Below are 24,449 nucleotides of genomic sequence, written 5' to 3'. Positions count from 1 at the left end.
CTGGTAGTGCTATAGTTTTGGGTGTTACATTTGAGTCTTTAACCCACTGTCTTAGTCCGTTTTCACCCTGCTGACAAAGACATACCCAAAACTGGGCAATTTACAAAAGAAAGAGGTTTAAAGGACTTATAATTCCCTGTGGCTAGGGAGGTCTCACAATCATGGTGGAAGGCAAGGAGGAACAAGTCACATCTTCCATGGGTGGCAACAAAAATAGAGAGAGCTTGTATAGGGAAACTCCCCCTTATAAAGCCATCAGCTCTCATGATACTTATTCACCATCACAAGAACAGCATGGGAAAGACCTGCCCCCATGATTCAGTTACCTCCCACTGGGTCCCTCCCACAACACATGGGAATTCAAGATGAGATTTGAGTGGGGACACAGCCAAACCATATCATTCTGTCCCTGGCCCCTCCCAAATCTCGTGTCCTCACATTTCAAAACCAATCATGCCTTCCCAGAAGTCCCCCAAAGTCTTAACTCATTTCAGCATTAACTCGAAAGTCTGCAGTCCAAAGTCTCATCTGAGACAAGGCAAGTCCCTTCCACCTATGAGCCTCTAAAATCAAAAGCAAGTTGATTACTTCCTAGATCCAGTGGGGGTATAGGCATTGGGTAAATACAGTCATTCCAAATGGGAGAAATTGACCAAAACAAAGGGACTACAGGCACTATGCAAATCCAGAATCCAGTGGGGCAGTCAAATCTTAAAGCTCCAAAATGATCTCCTCCTTTGACTCCATGTCTCACATGCAGGTCATGCTGATGCAAGAGGTGGGTTCCCATGGTCTTGGGCAGCTCTGCCCCTGTGGCTTTGCAGAGTACAGCCTCCCTCCCAGCTGCTTTCACAGGCTGGCATTGAGTATCTGCAGCTTTTCCAGACACGCGGTGCAAGCTGTTGGTGGATCTACCATTCTGGGGTCTGGAGGACGGTGGCCCTCTTCTCACAGCTCCACTTGGGGGTGCTCCAGTAGGGACTTTGTGTGGGGGAACTGACCCCACATTTCCCTTCCACACTGTCTTAGCAGAGGTTCTGCATGAGGGCCCTGCCCCTACAGCAAACTTCTGCCTGGGCATCCAGGCGTTTCCATATATCCTCTGAAATCTAGGCAGAGGCTCCTAAACCCTAATTCTGGACTTCTGTGTACTGTCAGGCTCAATGCCACATGGAAGCTGTCAAGGCTTGGGGCTTGCACCCTCTGAAGCCACAACCTGAGCTCTACATTGGCTCCTTTCAGCCATGGCTGGAATGGCTGGGAGGCAGAGCACCAAGTCCCTAGGCTGCACATGGCATGGGGACCCTGGTCCTGGCCTACAAAACCATTTTTTCCTCCTAGGCCTCTGGGCTTATGATGGGAGGGGCTGCTGTGAAGACCTCTGACATTCCCTAGAGACATTTTCCCTATTGTCTTGGGGATTAACATTCGGCTCCTCATTATGTATGCAAATTTCTGCAGCCAGCTTGAATTTCTCCTCAGAAAATGGGTTTTTCTTTTCTATTGCATTGTCAGGCTGCCAATCTCCCAAACTTTTATGCTCTGCTTCCCTTAGAAAACTGAGTGCTTTTAACAGCACCCAAGTCACTTCTTGAATGCTTTGCTGCTTAGAAATTTTTCCACCAGATTCCCTAAATCATCTCTCTCAAGTTCAAAGTTCCACAAATCTCTAGAGCAGAGGCAAAATGCTGCCATTCTCTTTGCTAAAACATAAAAAGAGTCACCTTTGCTCCAGTTCTCAACAAGTTTCTCATCTCCATCTGAGACCACCTCAGTCTGGACTTTGTTGTCCATATTGCTATCAGCATTTTGGGCAAAGCCATTCAATAAGTCTCTAGGAAGTTCCAAACTTTCCCACATTTTCCTATCTTCTTCTGAGACCTTCAAACTGTTCCAACCCCTGTCTGCTACCTGGTTCCAAAGTCACTTCCACATTTTTGGGTATCTATAGCAGTGTCCCACTCTACTGGTGCCAATTTACTGTATTAGTCCATTTTCACACTGTTGATAAAGACATACCTGAGACTGGGAAGAAAAATAGGTTTAAAGGACTTACAGTTCCACATGGCTAGGGAGGCCTCACAATCATGGCAGAAGGCAAGGAGGAGCAAGTCACTTCTTACATGGATAGTGTCAGGCAAAGACAGAACTTGTGCAAGGAAACTCCCCTGTATAAAATCATCAAATCTCATGATACTTATTCACTATCACAAGATCAGCATGGGAAAGACCTGCCTCCAAGCCTTAATTACCCGCCACTGGGTCCCTCCCACAACACGTGGGAATTCAAGATGAGACTTGGGTGGGGACACACCCAGACCATGTCACCCACCCTGAGTTAATTTTTGTATATGGTGAGAAGTAAATGTTGTTTTAAAAGAATTTTGCAGGAACTCTGTAGGGAATATGGTGATTAATAAGACAGATGCAGTGCCTCCCCTCTTGGAGGTGACATTCTATTAAGAAAGACAGTAAGCAAGTAGACAAATAAGACAGTTTCAGACTGTGACATGTTCACAGAAGGATGAATGGGGTAATATGGCAGAGAATCTGGGGGTCCGGGGGAGGGCTATTTAGATAGGAGGGATACTGGGAAGGCCTGTCCTGGGAGCTGGTATTTAAAGTAAAATCTGAATCAGAAGACAGAGCCAGTGAAGTGAAAAGCCAGGGACAGGACAGACCTTCCAGGAAGAGGGAACAGCAGTGCCCTAGAGCTGGTGTTGGGGAGCTTGTCTGTGTGAGGGCAGAATGAAAGGGTGTGGCTGCAGTGGGGAGCTGAGGGGAAACTCCACCCTAAGAAGGTGGAGGAGTGAGCAGGGCCAGACACCACAGGCTTTGTGGGCTGTGTGTGGAATTTGGATTTTGTTCCAAGGGCAGAGTGCTGCAGAATGGATGTAGAGGAACCTGACTTGGACTGGGGAGCTGCTGAAGGCCTCATGGATGAGGGCCCTGAAATGTGCTTATGATCCATGTTAAGTAAGGAAGACAGCCAGAGAGTGATGTAAACTGTCATTTCCACTGCATAAAAAAATGGACAGGAAACAAAGCCCATAAGCATACATGCAAAAATGTGATAGCGATTACCTCCAGGTGGTAGGATTAGAGATGGTTTTTACTTGTTTTTCTTATGCTTTTCTACATCACGCCATATAAGAAAAACAATCATGGTGATTTGAGAACTTGAATTTGGATCAGTCACGGCACTTAGTTGCAGACAACAGAATCTACTTTTTCTAGTTTGAGCTAAGAGGGATTTATTTCCATGTGTTTTGACTGAGAGTCCAGGACCGAGCTTGGATATCCCATAGCCAGGAACAACACAACCTGGACCATCACCTAAATCCACCTGACTGTTGCCATAGAAACCCCACTGCCTGTGAGGCTCAAGCCTGGACACTGGAGCCAGTTGCTTTGGGAGGACCAGATGCCTCTCTTCCCTTCCAGCCAGGAGCTCTTTTCTCCACCCTGCTTCTCATCTTTCATGCCCATCTTCTCAGTCTGGGCAGGCCTCTGTCCAGAGGAGCTGAGAACATTCGCAGAACGAGAGCTGCAAGGGCATCTGGGAAAGGTAGATTTCAGTTTTCCAGAGGCTCAAGTCCAGTGATCATGGAAGGGGGGCTGCACACACAGTGAACGGGGCAGTCTGCAGGTTCTACCACAGAAGAGGAACAAGAGCGACAAACACAATCACTTGAGCCTTGGCCGTCTAAGAGCCAGCTGGAGGAAGGATTGGTTATCCACTGTGCTCTCGTGAGGACGGCCAGAGGCTCTCCTTGTCCGGGGAGCTCCTCGGCCACCTGTGAGGCAGTCTGATGCGTGCAGACTTACCCTCCCCAGGAGCAGCCTTCGGCCACTCCCAGCTGCTTTGGCCCTGGGGTAAGAGAGCTGGAGGCAGCTTGAACTGGTTTCTAGGGCTCCCAGGTAAACTGAGCCCTAGCTTCCCACAGTGGTGGATATCATGCGGTGCCATTGTTAACCCCCTTCTCTTTCTTTTCCCACCTCCCTAGCCCCTTTCTCTTCTCACTTCCCAAATTAACTCGTAGCTGAACCCTTATCTCCAGGTCTGCCTCAGGGACAGCCCATGCAAAGGCATTGGGGATCATCCCGTTCCTAGATCTCAGCTTTATCTGCAGGAACCAGAAGGCTCCAGGATGCTCCTGACCATCTGCTTCCTTGCCCATGCTGAGTGCCATCATAATCATGGGCACACATACACGCACATACAGGCACACCCACATACAGTGCACTCCACACATGTACACACATGCACACATGTATGCACAGGCACACACGCACAGGCATCCTCCACCCCAGGGGCTGCCCAGCCCCTCTCACTTTTCTTCCCACATTATTGCTCCTTTGGCCATAGGACGGGCGATGTTATGCCAGGGGCTCCAGGGCATCCTCTGCATGTGCCATCCTTGGTGTAAAAGATGACTCCACTGTGTATTGCTGTTGGAGTGTGGGTTCTGGGCCAGTGCAGTCCTGGCTTCCCACAGCAGACACTTCCTAGAGCCTGCTCAGTGCCAGGCCCCATGCTGGGCTCCAGTGTGTGGAAGGCACCATCTCCTCCAGATGTTCCCTTCCCTGCAGGCCCCCGCAGGTCAGCCTCTGAGCAGCCCTGCAGCAGCCTAATGGCCCAGAGCATGATCGCTTCCTCAAACCACACCTTGGGTAGGTGGTGAGAGAAGCAGCTTTATTCATCAACCTCTCTGTGCCAGGAACATACTTATCTCCTCACCACATTTTAGGAGCCAATTGCTGTCATCCCTAATCCGCAAATGAGGAAACTGGGGCTCATGGAGATTAAGTGACTTTTGAGGCCACCTGGAAGCCAGTAAGGGGTGAAGCTGGAACTGAGACCCAGGAGAGTCTGATGGCTCAGGGTCAGTGCTTGTCCCCTGGCGTCCCAGAATGTGGAGCTCCTGGCGTGGCTGCATGGCTATGCCCCAGCCACATAACAAGCACTGGAGACCCTGCTGTGAACGTGACAAAACCCTTACCCTCATGGCATTTTTGTCCCACTGAGGCAGACAGACCCTAAGAGACATAAGTAGAGAGCTTCACGTGGTCCTGAGTGAAGGCCACAAGACAGAGATCTGGGATAGAGGTGCAGAGGAGGAGCTGTGTGTTAGCTATCAAGTACCATGTGACAAGTGACCTCAAAACGTAGGAGCTGAAGACAGCAAATTGGTCTTGTGTTCTGTCCTGCTGAACCCATAGTTGGAGTCACCCTAAAGCAGGGGAGTTTCCTGCAGGAGTGCCCCAAATGTTCCCAAGCTGGAGTCAGTTGTCACTCCGAAGAAAGGATCCCTGAACACCTGGGTGACCAGTCCACAGCATTTATTAGGGAACTTAAACACATAGGCCTGTGGTGTCATTGCGATGGACAGCGAGAAAGGAGCTGCCTGCTCAGGCATGTCCGTAAGCGGGGCCCGGTTGCACCCTGTGTTTCTCGGTCAGTGCATAGGGGACTGGGGCACCCTACCTCTCCCTTCTGAGGTAAGAAACGCAGGAACAGTGTGGCTAGTGGCTCTGCCTCTGGGGCGCTCATGTGATTGCGGTCGTGATGTTGCCTAGGGCTGCAGCAGCGAGGGGTGGAAAATCTGCTTCTGGGCTCACACACATGGTTGGTGGCAGGGGGCTCAGGTCCTCACCACCTGGGCCACTTCCGGAGGATCTGCTCACAGAACAGGGCACCCTGGGTTGCTTCCCCAGGGTGAGCAACCTAAGATGGCGATGAAGTGAAGAACACATACACACACCACACACACACACACACATGGCCTCTGCTTGCTGTCTTTTCTGTCCTGGTTATGATCAAATGGAAAACAAAAACAAAAAATTAAGAATTTTCAAAAGCTGCTCCTGGGATCACCTCTCCCCATCATCAGGCTTCCTGGGAATTCTCTGGAGGGTCTTCAGCCACCAGGGACTGGTCTGCACCTTGTCCCATGGCCCCCAGGGTCAAGGAGATGCCACAGGTGTCTGTGAGCCATTCCCGTCTCACATCACCACCTCACCTGCTGTCCTGGGGACTGTGTGATCCAAGTTGCTGTGCATCGATGCTGAATTAGAATTGCTGGACAGGGAGACCAAGGTCCTTCTAGAACAAGGGGTTTGCACTCAGGCACCTGGAACACACATTGCTGGGGACTACCTGCCTTCTGTCTCATTTGCTACTGGTGAGCGTGACCAGGCTGGGCAGCACCAAGGGAGGCCGGGTCTGAATCTGTGGGCAAGCTTGGTTCAGTGGGAAAGGCATCCCCTGGGGCTTGCTATGCTTATGGGCCGTGCAGCATGTGCTCTGACTTCTGGTCTGGGACGTTACTGAAAAGGCAATGAACAAAAAGACAAATATCTGACTTTGGGTTAAGTATGTTTTTATTTTTCTAGCTCTCTGGCAATAAAATCCAATTTGGGACATCCAGGGATTAGATTCCTGAATGTGTTTGCTCAAAGCCCTTTGCTCCTTAAGACCCAGGAAGCCCAAGCGAGGCTTTAGCCATCAGCTGCGTGTGGTTTAATCCCAAAGTCCCTTTCCTTTGGTGTACAGAGCAGGAAGGGATCGCTGTCAACACCGCATAGTCACAGTCTCCGTGAAAGTTCAACTGTGCAGTACAATCTGATTGTCCAATTTCTTGACATTCAAGCTTGTCTCCTTTGTAATGTGGTTGTAATTGATTTCTGATACTTGAAAATAGAGCTGGTTCTGGGGAAATACACTGGAAATACCAAGTAGGGGGTGCAGTGAAGCCAGTCACACTGCTCTCATTTATTCATTCATTCATTTAGTTGCTGCCCAGGTCAGAGTTCTGGAACCATAGACCCTCCTCTGGCTTTGCTCTCGACTCCTGGGGTGTATTCAAATCTTGGGAAAACAATTGCAGTCAAGGTGATGGAAACTGGAAGAGGGTGGGAAAGGAACCCTAAGTCTTCCAAGAAGAGTGGATTTTCTGAATACAGTTCCGGGTCAAAAGAACAGCAGCAAGAGACCCTGGAGGATTGGGCCTGGGGATGTCTGCTGAGGCTGGGGAGGGGACGCTGGGAGCAGCTAGGGACGTCAGGGTCCCCGCATCTACTATCGTCGTGCAGGTCTCCCGGAGCAGAGGGTTCTGGGCTCTAAGCACGTGCTCTTCTCGTTGCAGGTTTGAAGGAGAAAGCTCGCGGAGCGTCAGGTATGTGCTTCATCCACCTCTGTCCATGTGTCCGAATCCCGGTGGTGAGCGGCGCTGATGAAACCATGTGCTTTGATTTCTCCCCGCGGGTCTCCCAGGTCAGACCTCTCCTCCCCTGCTCCCTTTGGCCCTGGCGTGTGCCCCAAAGGCCTGGGCATGATCCGCAGGAGCACGTCTGTTGGCTCTGCATCCTGGAGCAAAAGCCCTGCCCAGCTTCCGTGTATTTAGAGTGACCTCTGCAGAGGTCACCTTTGTTGGTGGTGGTTCTGCCCTTTCTGGGGCTGGTGATGGCCCAGTGTGCCAAGGCTGTGACCCATCTAGGACCAGAAACTTCTATACCTGACACCCCTGGGGCTGGGTTGGCGGGGCCAGGGCAAGTCTAAGATGCTTGGTGGTGGGCCTGGCTCCAACCAGCCTCTAACAATGCGGGGTGTCTCCACGGCAGGTGTAGTGCCCCTGCCCATCCTCGCCCCACCAACCGAGGGTAGGTGGGGGTGGACATAGAGTGGGCTTTCTGCCAGAGGCTCTGACTGAACCTAGAAGAGGGTCTGGTCTGAGACAGTACCTGGGGTGTCAGTGCCCCAGCCAAGGAGCCTCGGGCCTGGCAGTTCTCAAGGCATGAGCTGGGGGACCAAGAAGGCCATGGGCATGGGAGATGGGTGTCAGCATGGTGAGGCTGGGGATGGGAAGGAGAGGCCAGGAGGCTGTTAAGAATCCATGGACTCGGCCGGGCGCGGTGGCTCAAGCCTGTAATCCCAGCACTTTGGGAGGCCGAGGCGGGCGGATCACAAGGTCAGGAGATCGAGACCACAGTGAAACCCCGTCTCTACTAAAAATACAAAAAAAAATTAGCCGGGCGCGGTGGTGGGCGCCTGTAGTCCCAGCTACTCGGGAGGCTGAGGCAGGAGAATGGCGGGAACCCGGGAGGCGTAGCTTGCAGTGAGCCGAGATCGCGCCACTGCACTCCAGCCTGGGCAACAGCGTGAGACTCCGTCTCAAAAAAAAAAAAAAAAAAAAAAAGAATCCATGGACTCCCAGTCCCCTTTGGCAGCAGGTGGACTTCCAGGTCTTAGGGTGGTGGCCTGAGGTGGCTGGTTTGTATTGTGATGTTACAGGCTGGGGAGATGAGATGTCCTGAGTTTGGCCCTGGGGATGCCAGCTGGAGTGGGGTCCTTCAGGTGTCGGCAGAAGAAGAGACAGAGCTGGGGGAGGCTGCATCCCAGGGGGCCTCTTGGGAGGCAGCACAGGAGGTGTCGAATCTTATACTTGGGGCAGTCAGCTATGTGCTTGGAGCAGAGGACATGGGCAGGGAGTTGGGCTCCAGGGAACCAGAGTCCAGGGAGTGAGAGGCAGGGTCTCGCAGGAAGCAGAGACATGCTCAGAAGGGGAACTGGAGAGAGAGAGGGTCCCGGAAGGACTGTGTGCAGGTGTGAAGCCCAAGTGAGGGGACCAGCTGGGGATGGTGCAGCACTTGGGCTGGCAAGAGTGGGAGCTAAAGGGGATAAGAGGGGGGCATGCCGGCGGGGATGGACGGAGAAAGGCTAGGGTCTGGGGATCCGAGGGAGGGGGCAGCAGGCCGTGATTGCAGCCTGAGGTGTGCACCACCGCACAGCCCCACCCTGGAACACAGGGCGGCCCTGAGGAGGAGGGGAGACTGCCCCTAGTGCACAATGGAGAAACCTCCAGAATGTACCATTAAATGAGGAAAGCAGAGTGCGAGAGTACACATCTCACGCTACTTTGGGGTAAGAAAGGTCAGATGGAAGTACGTATATTCTTATCTAATTTGTCAGCAAAAAGAAACAGGAAGGAAACAGATGGCTGTTAAGATGGTCGCTTCAGAGGGAGGGCAAGGGGCAGGGCCTCCAGTGCCTGAACGCCTCCTCAGGGCAGACCTAGGAGTATTCCTGAGGGTTCTGAACCCTGTCAATGTAATACCTGTTCAAACAATTAATTCAAAACAACAGGATAGGGAGAGGATGGGTTGCCAATCCCTGGGGCTGGCCCTGAGGTGGAAGGGGATTCCCACATGGACTTGAGGGGCTGCAGGCTCAGGAGGGGCTGCCTCTGTGGGCCCCTTTGGGATCTAAGCTTCCCCCAATGCCCCCCAGCTGCCCTTCTCCGTCTGTCTTCCAAGAAGGCAGCTGCTTACCTGAAACCCTCATTCTGTGAAAGTTCATGGTGGGCAGCGGGTCCCTCACAGGGGCGTCCTGAGAGCAGCCTGCTCTCACTGGTGACCTGAGTGGGGGCCAGTGAACATGTAGAGTGAGTGGACCCTCGTGGTGGGGATCCGGTCTGCCCCAGCCCCACCCGGCCTGGCACTCCCTCTGGCAGATCATCAGGAAAGCATTTGCCAGGCAGGCGCTGTGGAACCCAGCCCTGGAGGAGGAGCATGGGAACGACATTTCGGTGGGGGAACAGCATGTGCAGGGATCCCAGGAGCGAGCATGACTGGCGGCCTGGGGAGAACGAGGAATGGCCTCCGTGTCGCAGGGGGACTGACACGCAGAGCCGAGCATATGTTCCAGCTCCGAGCCACATGGCTCCCAGCAGGGCGCACAGACAGGAGAAGCCGGGCAAGGGAGAGCGCGGATGGAAGTTCCAGCAGGGAAGGCTGTGTTTAGTTCTTCCAAGGCTGAAGAATCCATCCCCAAAACGCCCTGCTGTGTGGACATCGCAGTAGACAGCGTTGCTGAGGCTAAGATGCCGGGGTCAGATGTGACTTGCCGTGGCTTTACCTGCCCTGGCCCGTTGTCCCCATCATGCACAGACTCACGCTTGTAATCCCAGCACTTTGGGAGGCCAAAGCAGGAAGATCATTTGAGGCCAGGAGTCTAAGACCAGCCTGGGCAACATAGCCAGACCCCGTCTCTACCAAAAAAAAAATTAAAAAAATTAAGGACACAGCCCTGAGAGACATCTCCTCCCCACCGGCTCTCACCCTGCCCCAAGGTCCCTGCTTGGTGAGATTCTTATTCTTTAAATTCAAATGATCGGAGTTGCCACCTTTCTGGTTTGCTTTTCTCAGCCTCCGGAGCAGCAGGGAAGTGCTTTTGCATGCAGAAGCCTGTTTGTGAATTCACGCTCACTACTTTACCCTGAGGCAAAACATTTGCAAGATCAGATATATTCATTTTCCACAAATGAAATGACTCATTTTTTGACCATTTTGCAAATGTAGGACTTTGCTCATTGTTCCCTGGGAGGATGTGTCTGCTTCTGACTCCATCAAGAGGAAGGCTCTGGAGGCCCTCAAATGTGAATCTTCTAATGATTTATTTATGGAAGAGGGACCATAGGAAGAGAAGAGGTTTGTGGAGTTTGGAGTCTGCAAAAATGAAGGACCCGGTGGAGGGTCCAGAGAGAATGTGGATACTGGATTAAAAGTGCCAGGGCTTTCTGCAGGGTGCAGGCATTATCTTTTTTCCCCCCGGCACTCCGTCAAATCCTTGAAATTAACTCAACTATATTCAGTCATAGGAATAAGTTCCATTCAATGAGTTCTCACTATGGGTGGGGCCTCACCTCATCTGCACAACCAACAGCACCTTTTTAAGAGAGTTATTATTGGCCCTTATTTTTTCAGCTCTGGGAAATTAAGGCTGAGCAGTACAAAACAGCTTGCCTAGGATGACGTGGATTTCGAGTGGAAAGGTGGCATGCCATGCACCAAAGCCTTTGCAAGTCAGTGTCGCCTGTGGTGCTTGTTGAAAATACAGATTTCCAGCCCCTATCCCTTTCATGCCTCACTCAGTAGGTCTGGGCAGGGTCTGGGAATCTGCATTTTTTTGAGACGGGGTCTTGTTCTTGTCCAGGCTGGAGTGCAGTGACGCCATCTCGGCTCACTGTAACCTTCACCTCCTGGGTTCAAGCGATTCTCCTGCTTCAGCCTCCCGAGAAGCTGGGATTACAGGCGCCTGCCATCAGGCCCAGCTAATTTTTATGTTTTTAGTAGAAACAGCGTTTCACCATGTTGGCCAGGCTGATCTTGAACTTCTGACCTCAAGTAATCTGCTTGCTTCAACCTCCCAAAGTGTTGGGATTACAGGCGTGAGTCACTGCGCCCAGCCTGAATCTACATTTTAAATAAGTGCCCACATGATCTTAACAGGCTGCTGGAACATATGGTCTCTCCAAGGAAACAGAATTTCTCCAAGTATGCCAGTGTCCAGTGGCAGCCACGTACCCTTCATAAGCATGAGCTGACTGAAGTGCAGAAATTTTGCTTCTAACCCTTAGAAGAATTCTTTTTTTTTTTTTTTTTTTTTTGAGACTGAGTCCCACTCTGTCACCCAGGCTGGAATGCAGTGGTGTGATCTCAGCTCAATGCTACCTCCGCCTCCTGGGTTCCAGTGAGTCTCGTGCCTCAGCCTCCTGAGTGGCTGGGACTATAGGCGTGTGCCATCATGCTTGGCTAATTTTTGTATTATTAGTAGCGACGGAGTTTTGTCATGTTGCCCAGGCTGGACTTGAACTCCTGGGCTCAAGTGATCTGCCTGCCTCGGCCTCCCAATGTGCTGGGATTACTGCGCCCAGCCCTGACCTTAGAAGCATATTGCATGAGGTGGTCCCATACAGGTCGCCTCCCCGTCAGGACTCTGAACGTTGACAGGCATTTTCCAAAGGCAATAGCAAGGCTGGGACAATGGGGAGAGCCTGAGGACTCTTTTGTTTGGGGATGGTGGGGGAGCTTCTGGAGAAGGTGGGCCTGGTTACCAGCATTGGCTCAGCTGGAACCAAGATGTGTAAGTAAACGTAATTTGTCCAAACAAATTCAGTTTTCTGTCTCCATACCAAGGCAAAACAGCCTTTGTAATTAACTGGGCCTTTTTCCCCCAAACCCAAAATGAGAACACACAGTTTATTTTGTTCACAAGGAGATATGAAAACTGCTGAATGTGGCAGACAAAGCTGGAAGTGTTTGCTGTGCCAGGTAAACAGAACTGAACTCTTTCTCTCAGGAAGGAATGGGAGCAGGCTCCAAATGTGAGAGACGGGCTGGGGCTAGGCCAGAGACCTCTGCCATTGTCCAGCCATGTTTTGGAGGTGCTGGACTGAGGGCTGAGCCGGCGGCCTCTGGAGGCAAGTGGACCTTTCTTAGCACTGTGGAATCAAAAGAGTACAGGCACTTGGGGAAAATAATCTTGAATTCAAATCCTTTCTCTTTTTCTTACCCTCTGTGTCACCATGCAACAGCCACTGAGCTCTGCAAGCCTCAGATTTCACTCATTCAACAGTCTTTATTGAGCATCTGCTGTGTCTTTGTGCTAACTACTAAGGGTGTGAAGACCAATGAGATACAGTTAATTTCTTCCCCATGAAGAAATGGGAGTAAAGACTTTAGCCTGAAGGCCATGGACCAATTAAATGAGGCTGTAGATGGAACAGCACATGCCATGTCACAGTATTCAGTTAACATCCATTTCCTTTCTTCTCCCTCTGCCATAGTCTGTGGAGGGACACGGCTGCTCAGAATCCTGAGGGAGGGTCTGAGGCAAGCCCATGTTTGCATGAGCAGGAGGTGGTGGCCGCTGCTTGGAGAGTGTGCCCTTTTGGCTGTCCTCCTTCCTTCCTTTGCTCCCCTGGGTTTATGATTGAGATTTCTTGGGCATTCTTGACTTTGGTGGCCTTTTACTTTTCCATCTCCTTGAATTTCTGTGCTATATCCTGAGCAATTTCCTGAGGATGGTCTTCTAGTTCACTAGTGCTTTCTTCGGCTGTGTTCATTCTACCGTGTGGCCCATGAATTGTGGGTCCCTGAGACCCTTGAATGGCCTCTGAATGCCCTCAGCCTGCTTCCGGAGGCACTACTGGTCCTTTCTTTACACAGAAAGTAGAAAGATCTCATAGGAACCACATTCAAGTCACTGGGCAAAAACCCATCTGACTGGGTATATTTTGCGTTTTGATTTGTTTTCTGTGAACCTGTGTAGAGAAGTAATAACTGACTGTTTAGAAGATGGCGCAGAGATATTGGTGCAGGGGCAAGGGAGTCAACTAATGGGGAATTAGACTAAATCCCAAAATGCATTTAGTAAGCCTTGTCTAAACATCTGCTTCTATTGCAATCAAATCTTAAAAAGTACTTAGAAGGTGGTGACACAATGTGTATGTGTGCATCTGACCCAGGTCCGGTGTTTGGGAGAGTGAGGACTTTGAAACCAGGGTCTAAGCTGAATGACCTTGGCCAAATGACTCAAATTCCCTGAGCCTCAGTGTCCTCAAGTCAAATGGAAATGAAAACATCTAGCCCCCAGAGTTTTCTTGATCTTGTCCACATCTGACTCTCCATACTCACCTCCATCACTGTGGTCATCACACTCTGGCCTTCTGGTGCCTCCATTCTTCCAAGCTCGTTAGTGCCCCAGGGCCTTCGCCTGTGCCATTCCCTCAGGCTGGAACATGCTCCCCCAGGTCTCACCCAAGGTGGCTTCTCCTCAGTCCAATCCCCCTTCAGATTTTAGCTCCTCTTCCCTTATCATCCCACCTCAAGTAACCTACCCAATCTCTGCACATCAGCCTGTTTACTTCTGTCCCTTATCTGCCTGTCCCCACTGGAATGTCAGCAGGAACTTTGTCTTATGCAGTCCTATGCCTCAGTGCTCAGCCATGTGCCCTGACACAGCATGCTATTTTGGTCTCTATACTTGACACTTCCCACATCCAAGGGGAGCACCTCTGGAAGGAGGCCAGAGCTAAATGTGCTAAGCCTGCCTGTCCACATGCCTGGATGCTCCCACTTCTGTCCCTCCGTCATGCACTTCTTTCTCTTTCCTAATTGCCTATCTAGGACTTCCAATACTATGTTGAGCCCAAATGACAAACATGACATCCTTGTCTTGTTCCTGATCTTAGCTAAAAAGCTTTCAGTCTTTCACTGCTGAGTATGATGTTAGTTGTGGATTTTTTTGTATATGGCCTTTATTATGTTGAGGTAGTTTCTTTCCATTCCTATTTTGTTTATTTTATTTTTAATTTTTTTTTTTTTTTGAGACGGAGTCTCGCTCTGTCGCCTAGGCTGGAGTGCAGTGCCCAGATCTCAGCTCACTGCAAGCTCTGCCTCCCGGGTTTACGCCATTCTCCTGCCTCAGCCTCCGAGTAGCTGGGATTACAGGCGCCCGCCACCTCGCCCGGCTAGTTTTTTGTATTTTTTAGTAGAGACGGGGTTTCACTGTGTTAGCCAGGATGGTCTCGATCTCCTGACCTCGTGATCCAGCCGTCTCGTCCTCCCAAAGTGCTGGGATTACAGGCTTGAGCCACCGCGCCCGGCCAAATTTTTAGGTTTTCCCTCTATTGTTGATTTCTTACTTCATCCCATTGTGGTCCCAGAAGTTACTTTGTAAGCTATTTTCTAAAATCGCTTGAGACTTAAATTGTGGCTTACCCTGTGGTCAATCCTGGAGAAAGTCCACATCCACTGAGGACTCTGCATTCTGTTGAGTGGAGTGTCCTGTTAGATCTAGTTGGTGTCTCGAGTTGCTCAAGTACTCAATTCTGCCTCCTCTGCAACCAGGTTGCTGGTACAACCAAGCTGTCCCTCCAGCATGGGAAGGGAAGTGATTTGTGTCGACTTCCAGGATATTTACTCACAGAGACCCCTCTTTCTGACCCTGTGCCTGTCCTGCTGCTGGAGACTTTAGCTCTGAAGCTGCAGCTCCATCCTGGCCCAGGGGGATGAGGGCACCCCCTTTGGGATGACAGGGCCACAAGGGAGAGGAGCTCCCTGGCACTGCCCCACCAGGCCAGCCCTGGAGCATCTACTTTCACACCGAAATGCCCGAGACACAAACTTCTATTTGCCACTCTCAGGTGGGGCTCTTTGTCTCAGCAGCTGAGCCCTGTCTTACGCAGTACAACAGTCTTGGAGGGCACTTTCCCACATCCTTGCCTGGGGTCAGGCTGTGCCAGGGACCACAGCTGTGTGATTTTCAGCCCTCCCGCCGTAGGTGAGAGCCACACTCAGCTCCCACCCACTGTGCTCTCCAGGCACTTGTGAGGAAATCAAATGCGTGAAGGTGGAGACTCCCACTAAAAGCATTATCTTCCAGGGCGCCCCTGTTCCTCCTCCCAAACTCCTGTTGCCCTGACTCTTCCCCATGCAGACGCTTGTTTGGAAATGTGGTGTGCTGTCTCCTTCCTGGCTCAGGCCTGCAGATTCTAATAAATAACTTGGGAACAGGCTGCCTCACGCGTGATCCAACCTGCTTATTGCTAGAAAGATGAGTTTGGAACTGACAAGTTCCCTGCTAAGCTGACACGTTTAAAAGCTTAATTTGAAAAACCAACCACATTCCCTTTGCAGAATGAAGGCAAAGATGAGGACGTGGTCAAGCCTCAGCCTGAACTCTCACTGTAAGGAGACAGACAGATTTAGAACTTCCCAGGTGTCTGGTCCTGTCCGTATAATTTCTTTTTTTTTTTTTTTTTTTTTTTGAGACAGAGTCTTGCTCTGTCGCCCAGGCTGGGGTGCAGTGGCCGGATCTCAGCTCACTGCAAGCTCCGCCTCCCGGGTTTAGACCATTCTCCTGCCTCAGCCTCCCGAGTAGCTGGGACTACAGGCCCCCGCCACCTCGCCCGGCTAGTTTTTTGTATTTTTTAGTAGAGACGGCGTTTCACTGTGTTAGCCAGGATGGTCTCGATCTCCTGACCTCGTGATCCACCCGTCTCGGCCTCCCAAAGTGCTGGGATTACAGGCTTGAGCCACCGCGCCCGGCCCCTGTCCGTATAATTTCTTAGTTGCCTTCCAGCCTATGCAGCCTGCAGCTTTGGAGAAAAGGAACTGTAATATGTATTAAAATATTAAAGTTCTTGACCCTGTTGGGAAAAAGTTCATAGTCCATTTGTTCCTCATTTTTCACTCGTAAGTGTCTCTAAAGTGTCTCACCATTCAGGGCTGGTCTAGATGTTATGTATTAAGAGAAAACTTGAGGTGTAATAGGGCACTGCAGGGTGGATTCTTCTCCCTCCTCCCGCTCTGCCTCTAGGACCGGGGTCTGGCAGGACTGTTCCCGGGAGCCTAGGGACTGTTCGTCATCCTTGCCTCACTGAGACCATCAACAGCCTGGATGATTTTTACTTTCACTTTTCATTTTCTATAAACTTTGAAGACAGGTCATGACTGTACCCCTCAGTGATGAGAACCTGTATCATGTAGAAGGCAGGGGTCCCTCTGTGGTATCTGCACCAAGGCGGGGCAACACAGCAGTGCAGAGGGCGGAGGAGCCAGCTTTGTGGCTGGGCCTTGGGGCAGCGGGCAGAGGGGAACACAGGGGTTGGGGGAAGCAGAGCTGCCAGGGCCTGGATCAGGCAGGAGTGGGAGTCTGGGGCTTGCACACGGGGACGGCACCTTCCGGTCTCACCTCCCGTCACATCCTGCAGCTCCTGCCTCAATACAGGAGCCAGATTTCCCAGGGTGCATCACCCTCTGGGCCTTTGACAGGCTGGGTCCTCCCCCAGGGTCACCCTCTTCCCTCCTCCCCAGTTTGCAATGCTCCTCACCCTTCAAGACTGCTCTTCTGGGGAATTTGGTCCTGACCCTGCCTGTTCTCTGTCCCCCCTCTCCCCGCCCCCAAGACACACTCACCCTGTCTGTGCTTCCCTCCACTGAGTGGAATGGCCCAGGGATCAGCCCATCTGTGGGGAGGAGGTCGGCTCTTCAGGACGGCTTTCAAATCCAGCGAGCCCAGGCTCCGTCATCTGTGTGGCCTTGGGCAAGCCTGGCCCTTGGGAGCCTGAGTTTCCCACTGTGAATGGGTCGAACAGCAGCCACCTCACAGCCCTACTGTGCTGGATGAGCTGTGCCTTGGGGTGTGGGGGGCCTGCACTTGTCACTGTGAGAGGCTGCAGCTGTCAGTGCTAACCCTGGAATCCCACCCCCAACATGGCGGGTGTGGGGACTGCCTAGACGGAGTAAGCAAGAAGGGGAGGCGAGGGGCTGGTGGTGAGGGGCAGCATTGGAGGATGACAGGGGACGCTGCCTTCCTGAGGACGCTGCCCAGCAGTGGTTGTTCCCAGCTCTTCTCAGTATCCAGGCCTCAGCCATCCCTCCCTTCCGTGCAGCCTTGGCTCCCTTGGAAAGGATACGGGAGGGATTACCCTTTAAGGGGGTCTCGCCAGCCCCTGCTCCAGGGCTGCATTCTCAGCCCCTTTAATCCACCTGGGAGCCAGAGCAGGCTAGCCTGACATGTCCTCATTTCCCAGGTGACAGATGTGACACTCCACAGGCTTGAAGTGAGGACAACAAACTCAGAAGCCTGCAGGGGCCAGGCATGGAGAGGCAGGGACAGGGCCTGGGCCAGGGAGCCCCAGGGACTGTGGTGACCTGGAACCAGGAACTCCAACCAGAGGATGGCTCTGACCCAGCTCCAGAGACTGGTGCTTGAGGGAATGTCACCCAGGAGGCCAAATCTTATTACATACCCAAAACAAAGCAAAACAAAACAAAAACCCATAAACCTGCAATATTTTTTTCTGGTGTCTTTCACTTCTTGTGTTAGAATGAATTCAGAAATTCTAGACTTGGCCTCTGGACCCTCCTTCAAGACTCCTGGTTTAAGATTCATAATTTGATTTGTGGTAGAGTATAGGTGTGCATGGGAAACAGCATGCACAATGGCTCGGAGGCGGGCTGTGCCAGGCATGGGGAGCAGAATGGACGTGACTGAGGGCCCCCAGATTTTACCTTGCCCCCGTACCAGGCCTCCCTCCTTCCTCCCTCTGTGAGGATGGCCATGATGAGTGTCTCTATGGTGCTCTCCTGGGTGAGGAGGAAGGTCCTGTTATCAGCACACTAGTACAGATGCGGACATTGAGGCACACAGAGGAAGTGGCCTACTCAAGGTCATTATTAAAAAGTCACAAACAATAGATGTTGTTGTGGACATGGTGAAAAGGAAGTGCTTATTCACTGCTGGTGGTGTAAGTTAGTACAACCTGTGTAGAAAATAGTATGGAGATTCCTTAAAGAACTAAAAGTAGATCTACCGTTGGATCCAGCAGTCCCACTACTAGGTATCTACCCAAAGGAAAAGGAGTCACTATATCAAAAAGACACCTGTTGGCTGGGCATGGTGGTTCACGCCTATAATGCCAGCACTTTGGCAGGCCAAGGGGGGCAGATCACCTGAGGTCAAGAGTTCAAGATCAGCCTGGCCAACATGGTGAAACCCCATCTCTACTAAAACTACAAAAATTAGCCGGGTGTGGTGGCATGCGCCTGTGGTACCAGCTACTTGGGAAGCTGAGGCAGGAGGATCGCTTGAACCTGGGAGGTGGAGGTTGCAGTGAGCTGAGAGTGTACCACTGCACTCCAGCCTGGGCAAAAGAGTGAGACTCTGTCTCAAAAATAAGACACCTGCATGTGTATGTTTATTGCAGCACAATTCACAATTGCAAAAATGTGGAACCAACTTAAGTGCCCATCCACTAATGAGTGGATAAAGAGAATGTGGTATGTCTACACCATAGAATACTACTCAGCCATAAAAAGGAATGACATAATGTCTTTTGCAGCAACTTGGATGAAGCTGGAGGCCATAATTCTAAGTGGAGTAACTCAGGAGTGGAAAACCAAAACCGCCATGTTCTCACTTATAAGTGGGAGCTAAACTATGAGTACATAAAGGCATATGGTGTGATATAATGGACTTCACAGACTCAGAAGAGGGAGGGTGGGAGGGGGGCTGGGAAAAAAAAAAAGTATGTGTCTGGTACAATGTACACTACCCTGGTGACCCCTGCACTGAAGTCTCAGAATTCACCACTATACAATTCATCCACATGACCAAAAACTGCTTGTATACCAAAAGCAGTAAAAAATATATTTCAAATAACAACCTTAAAAGGACAGCAGCAGTGATTTGGCATGGGCGAGCCTCATCCCTGGCTGGCCCCTGGACTCTCCTACCATTACCTTCTAACCTGCAGAAGAAGGTGACCATACTCCCAGCTACAGATGAGGAAGTTGAGGTTCTTTTTGCTTTTTGTCACTTGCCAAGTGCTGGAGCTTTGAGGCCCAGAGCTGTGACTTCACAGTGATACTCTGAACCCTGCATTCTGGAGGGCTGGGCTGGCCCTGGGGACTGTTGACTTCCACACCCACGTTTCCTTTATGCAGCCCAGAGCAGGATTGCCACATTGAGGAGGTTATTCTTTTTTTAGCGGGGACAGAGTCTCACTCTGTCACCCAGGCTGGAGTGCTGTGGTGTGATCTTGGCTCACTGCAACCTCCTGTGTTCAAGTGATTCTCGTGCCTCAACCTCTCGAATAGCTGAGATTACAGGCGTCCCCCACCACGCCTGGCTAATTTTTGTATTTTTAGTAGACACGGAGTTTCACCATCTTAGCCAGGCTGGTCTCAAACTCTTGGCCTTAAGTGATCCCCCTGCCTCGGCCTCACAAAGTACTGGGATTACAGGCATGAGCCACTGCGCCCTGCCCTTGAGTGAGTTATTTTGACCAGCTCAGGCCCAGCCCTTGACTGCAGCTGTCCTTGGTGCTGGACACTTCAGCTGGCTGAGGTTTTATGGTGGTTATCACCACCCGCCCACCGAGCTGTGTGCTGCTGTTCCCTCCTAGCCTGGCTGTGCTAAATTCCTGGCTTCTAAATCAGGACAGAAGGGTGCGGAGGCACCAGAAAAGGAAAGAGACAGAGACTTGGGGTGAACTCTTACAGTGAAGTTGACACGTGAAGGGACAGTATTTATGTCCATGGTGAGACTCAATTTGAAGGTAAGAACTTGGTCCCAGAGAGAAATGAAACAGAGAGGCCAAGGGCTACAAGGCAGTAGGGGAAGGGGCCTACTATTGGGGAGTAAAGTGTAATTTAATAAACCAGTCCACTGCATGCCTGGAATTAGCTAAGCCTGACCTCAGGCACCCCTCAATTCCAGGATGCCATTGTCTGGGATGGGGGACCTTAACTGTGCTGTGCTCTCAGCCATCGGCTCACCCTGGGCTGTGGGGGCCTCACCCATAACACCCCTACCTGAGTGTGCGCCCCATGGACTGAGGTCCCCATGGGGGCAGGGCACTCTTCTGCTTGGCCTGGGAGGCCCCAGGCCTTAATAAGCAACATGTCTGTGTTCACACATGTGCCTCTCTGCAGGAGTGGGCATCAAGTTGGAAAAAACCCCCTCTTGCCCTCCTGGCGGATGCATAGGCCACCCTGGGGTTTGGCAAATGTCCCGGCTAGGGTGGGGAGGGTGCACCAGTCTGAAGACATAAAGGACCCCATTTGTTTTCATGAGGCCCTACATTGACTAAAGGGATACTGCACTGCCTTGGACCCCTAGAGAGTGAGAGCAAGGACCTCAGAGGCCGGCAGAGGTGGATTCCAGCCTGCTCTGCCCTCCTACCTGTGGGTCCTCCTTCCCCTGTGCTGCAGGACTCTGCACACAGCATCCTGAGGATCCCTGGCCCTCCCACATCCTCAGCAGTCTCTTATTCCTAGACAAGCCACACGGTGGATTGTGAAGACAGAGGCCCTGGGTTTAAATCCCACCCGTATCACCCACCAGCACGTCCTTTGCCCACTTTCGGCCTCTGTTTTCTCCTCTGTGTACTGGAGCAGTCGCCCTCTGCCTGCCTATCTCAGAGGCGAGGCATGCTGTGCATAGCACAATGCTATGGGCTGTTTCAGGGACCCAAGGGGTGCAAGGACCCAAAGGCTGAGCCCAGGGCAGGTGTGACAGGTGGGGCTAAGGGACCAGTTGAGTGTATGCATTCTAATAGCCGGTGACCAGAAGCAACCATTCGCAAATCCATTAGCGAAGGTCATGTTTACTCCCTCTTGTTAACACAGTCATCTATTTGCACAGAGCCCTTGCGGTTTATTGGCAACATTATTTCCTGTCACAGACAGCTCTGCTCAGTCTCTAAAATGCAGGGACTGGCCAGATGTGGTGGTTCACACCTGTAATCTCAGCACTTTGGGTGGCCAAGGTGGGAAGATTGCTTGAGGCCAGGAGTTCAAGACCAGCCTGGGCAACATAGCCAGACCCCATTTCTTAAAAAACAAAAAAATTAAATTAGCTGAGTGTAGTGGTACATGCCTGCAGTCCCAACCGCTTAAGAGGCTAAGGCAAGAGGATCGCTTGAGCCCAGGAGTTCAACACTGCAGTGAGCAATGATTGCACCACTGCACTCCAGCCTGAGTGACAGATGTTAGTCTCTTGAAAAAGTAAAAATAAAAACAACTAAAATGGGCTGGGCGCAGTGGCTCACGCCTGTAATCCCAGCACTTTGGGAGGCTGAGGCGGCGGATCATGGGGTGAGGAGATCGAGACCATCCTAGTTAATACGGTGAAACCTCGTCTCTACTAAAAATACAAAAAATTAGCCGGGCATGGTGGTGGGCACCTGTAGTCCCAGCTACTCGGGAGGCTGAGGCAGGAGAATGGTGGGAACCCGGGAGGCGGAGCTTACAGTGAGCCGAGATCGCACCACTGCACTCCAGCCTGGGCAACAGAGCGAGACTCTGTCTCAAAAAAAAAAAAAAACAAAAAACAACGAAAAACATAAAGTGCAGGGTCTGCACCCGCCTGGGATTCCCTCCTGCTCATGCACCCATACCATGGCTCTCTGTGACTCACCAACTGCATGTTGCCTGCCTGCTCCACACCAGGACAGAATGTCACCCCAGTCCTACCTAGCATTTCCCCCATGCCTTGTTCCCAATAATCAGGACTCCACCGGGCGCCCAGGTTCACTCTCCAAACCGCACCTTTGCAAGTGCTCCCTCTGCTGGTCTGTTCCTCGCACTTTGCGCCCTCAGCTACCTTGTCCACGCCTCCTCTGGGACAGGGTGTGGTTGGGTGCTCACACAGTGGCCTTTGCCCACCCCACTCCGCCTTCTTCCTGTGGAAGCTCAATTTGGAAAGTCATGGTTGGGCCACGTCGGTCATGATTGTCTCTTTCCCTCCTGCTTGCGACTGGCTGGGGCAAGGGCTTGTGCCAGTTCTGTCAGTGAGACATTAGACGGAGCCTGTGCGGGCTTCTGTAAGGGATTGTCTTTCCTGAAAAGAAAGAAGTGGCCAAAAAGAAGATGCTGCACTTGCTTCTGGCATGAGTACTGACTGCAGATGTGATGGTTGGAGTGGGGCAGCCACACTGTGATCATGAGGGAGTGACACCAACATTCTGTTAGGGGTGGAGTAGAGAGCCGGGTGGCCCCGGGTCACTGATGACAGTAGTGAGCCACCAGCCAAGCCTGGGACTGCTCACGTCTCTCACATCATCATTGCTAACACACTTTAGATGCCTTTGTGTTCTAAGCTACTCTTCATGGGGCTTTCTGTCACTGCAGGCCAACCTGTTCCTAACTGATACAGCCGTTGAAGCATGGTTACTCATCTTTGCCCTTAACTCATTCCTCAGCAGATGGGGGCTCCCCACCCTTCACACGTGGAAGCCACTCATGGGTGCTGTCTGCCTGACTGGCAGTGCCTTCCTGCCCGTCTGTTTTGGGTCTGTGAACACTCCCGGAACTGGCCGCTGCCTTTTCTTCTCTGAGCCTGCCCACAGTGGGCCTTCAGTACATCTCAGGGACCTCACCTCAGCCCTGCCATGGTCAGAGTCTCTCGCTGTCAAAAGCCTGTGGATTCGCTGCAGCCTAAGCGCTGCTTCCAGACCTCAGAGGCCTCCCCAGCCTCTTCTGTGGGAAGCCTGTGTTCCTTCTCAGCAGAGCTCCTGTGCTATCAGTCCCGGCCTTTTCATGCCTCCAGGGGCTCGGCTGTGGATTTCTTGTCAGCTCAGTCTCTCCAGTGGCCACTGTGGGAGCCATGTGATGGAGGAGGGAGTGCAGGAGCTGAGTTTCAGGGGGAGCATAGAAGGGATGCGGTGGGCTCTCTGCACATTCTGCAAAGGCCTCTGGTGTGCCCGGGGGAGTAGGGTCCCTTAAGGCCCAGAGGAAGGAGATGTCCCCAGGGGTTCCCCTGTGAATGGGGATTGTCTGTGTGGTCATTTGAGTGTGACTGTTGATGCCATGCCGAGGGACGGAAAGCCAGGACAGGCGTGGGGAGGTGGTGAAGGCAGGACAAGAACGAATGTCCTAGAAAAGACTCGAGCCGCACTCTCCCTGCCTCCCTCCGATGTGGGTGTCTGCCATGAGTCTCATGACAGCTGCGTGGCAGTAACCAAATGTCAGGCGTCCACGGCTGGGTGTGGCCACAGCACGCGGTTTTCTAGGCAGCCAGAGCCTGGGCGTGCAGTCCAGCTGAATGCTTACCGGCCCTGGTCTAGTTCCCTCCATGTCCTGAGCCTCTGTTTTGTCAGCTAAAGAGGGGACAGGGGTTGGTACCTTGACAGGGTTAATTCCCTGAGGATTCATTTGGATACCGTGAATGGCCCAGCCTGTAGCAGGCCCTCGACAGATACTGCTTGAATTCATGATTTAATTCAAGATTAAAGCCTTGTTTGGAGTCTGTTTTGGAGTCTCACAGTGTCATCCAGGATTCTTCTTGGAAGCTCACCTAAATCCATATTGTTGCAGCTGCAGGGCTCTCCCTTTAGCTAAATAGTAGAAACCCTCTACCGGGGACAGAAAACCCAATTCAAAGTGGTGCAGACAACCGAAGCAGGAGAAATGATTCATGCAACTAAAAATCTAAGGGCAGCTGGCGTCAGGCAATGCTGCATCTGGGTGCTCCGTGATGTCACCTGGACTCTCCTCTCTCAATCCCTGGCTCTACTTCCTTCCCTCAGTGTGTCATGCTCAGGTGGACTTTCCCTTCAAAAGTGATGAGATGGCACACACAGCCCTAGCCACCCAACAGAAATGATCCTTCCCTCCCCGCCGATACCAGCACTTGCCCTGACCCTCGCCACCTGATTGGTCACATGCCTAGACCTTAGCCAATCACTGTGGCCATGGAGGTTGGGCTCTGCTGATTGGTCAGGCTGAGGTCATATGGCCACTGTCTCCAGGGGCACTTGGAGCTGCTCCCCTGTTTGGGTGGGAGGTGGTGTGATGGCTGAGAGAGCCAGGATCAGGGCCTAGCCTCTGCGTCCTCTGTGCATCACTTCCTGGATGTGTCTGCTTTTGTCCTCCTCCTATGCCTGCTGGCTTCCGTGTAACAGAATTCACAGTGGCATTTTTCCCTCTCTGACCACCTCCTCCCCAGGCCCCATTTCACCTATCCCAGAAAGGAGCGGGACTTCTCTCTGAAGCTAGGATTTTGGATCCCCACCCCCCAGCTTCGAGGCTGCTCCTTCTCCTGGTGCAATCAGTCAACAAACATGCACTGAGTGCCCTTTATGTGCCAGGCTGTCATT

The 24,449-nt window shown here is 51.9% G+C and overlaps 1 protein-coding gene across 5 annotated transcripts in view; it reads left to right on the top strand.

The window, feature by feature from the left end:
- Positions 1 to 24,449, top strand: part of IQSEC1 (IQ motif and Sec7 domain ArfGEF 1) — a 388,374-nt gene that overhangs the window by 118,386 nt on the left and 245,539 nt on the right. For 4 of the 5 annotated variants that reach the window (XM_015446296.3, XM_074033017.1, XM_074033018.1 and 1 more), the window contains exon 2: positions 7,149 to 7,178. The exons of the other annotated variant lie outside the window; for it this stretch is intronic. In XM_015446296.3, coding sequence (XP_015301782.2) covers positions 7,149 to 7,178 — 30 coding nt within the window. The remainder of the gene's footprint in view (positions 1 to 7,148; positions 7,179 to 24,449) is intronic. 5 annotated transcript variants of the gene reach the window in all.

This window comes from Macaca fascicularis, chromosome 2 (assembly GCF_037993035.2).
Source record: "Macaca fascicularis isolate 582-1 chromosome 2, T2T-MFA8v1.1".
Classification (NCBI taxonomy): domain Eukaryota; kingdom Metazoa; phylum Chordata; class Mammalia; order Primates; family Cercopithecidae; genus Macaca; species Macaca fascicularis.
This window is presented reverse-complemented; position numbering and strand designations above follow the sequence as displayed.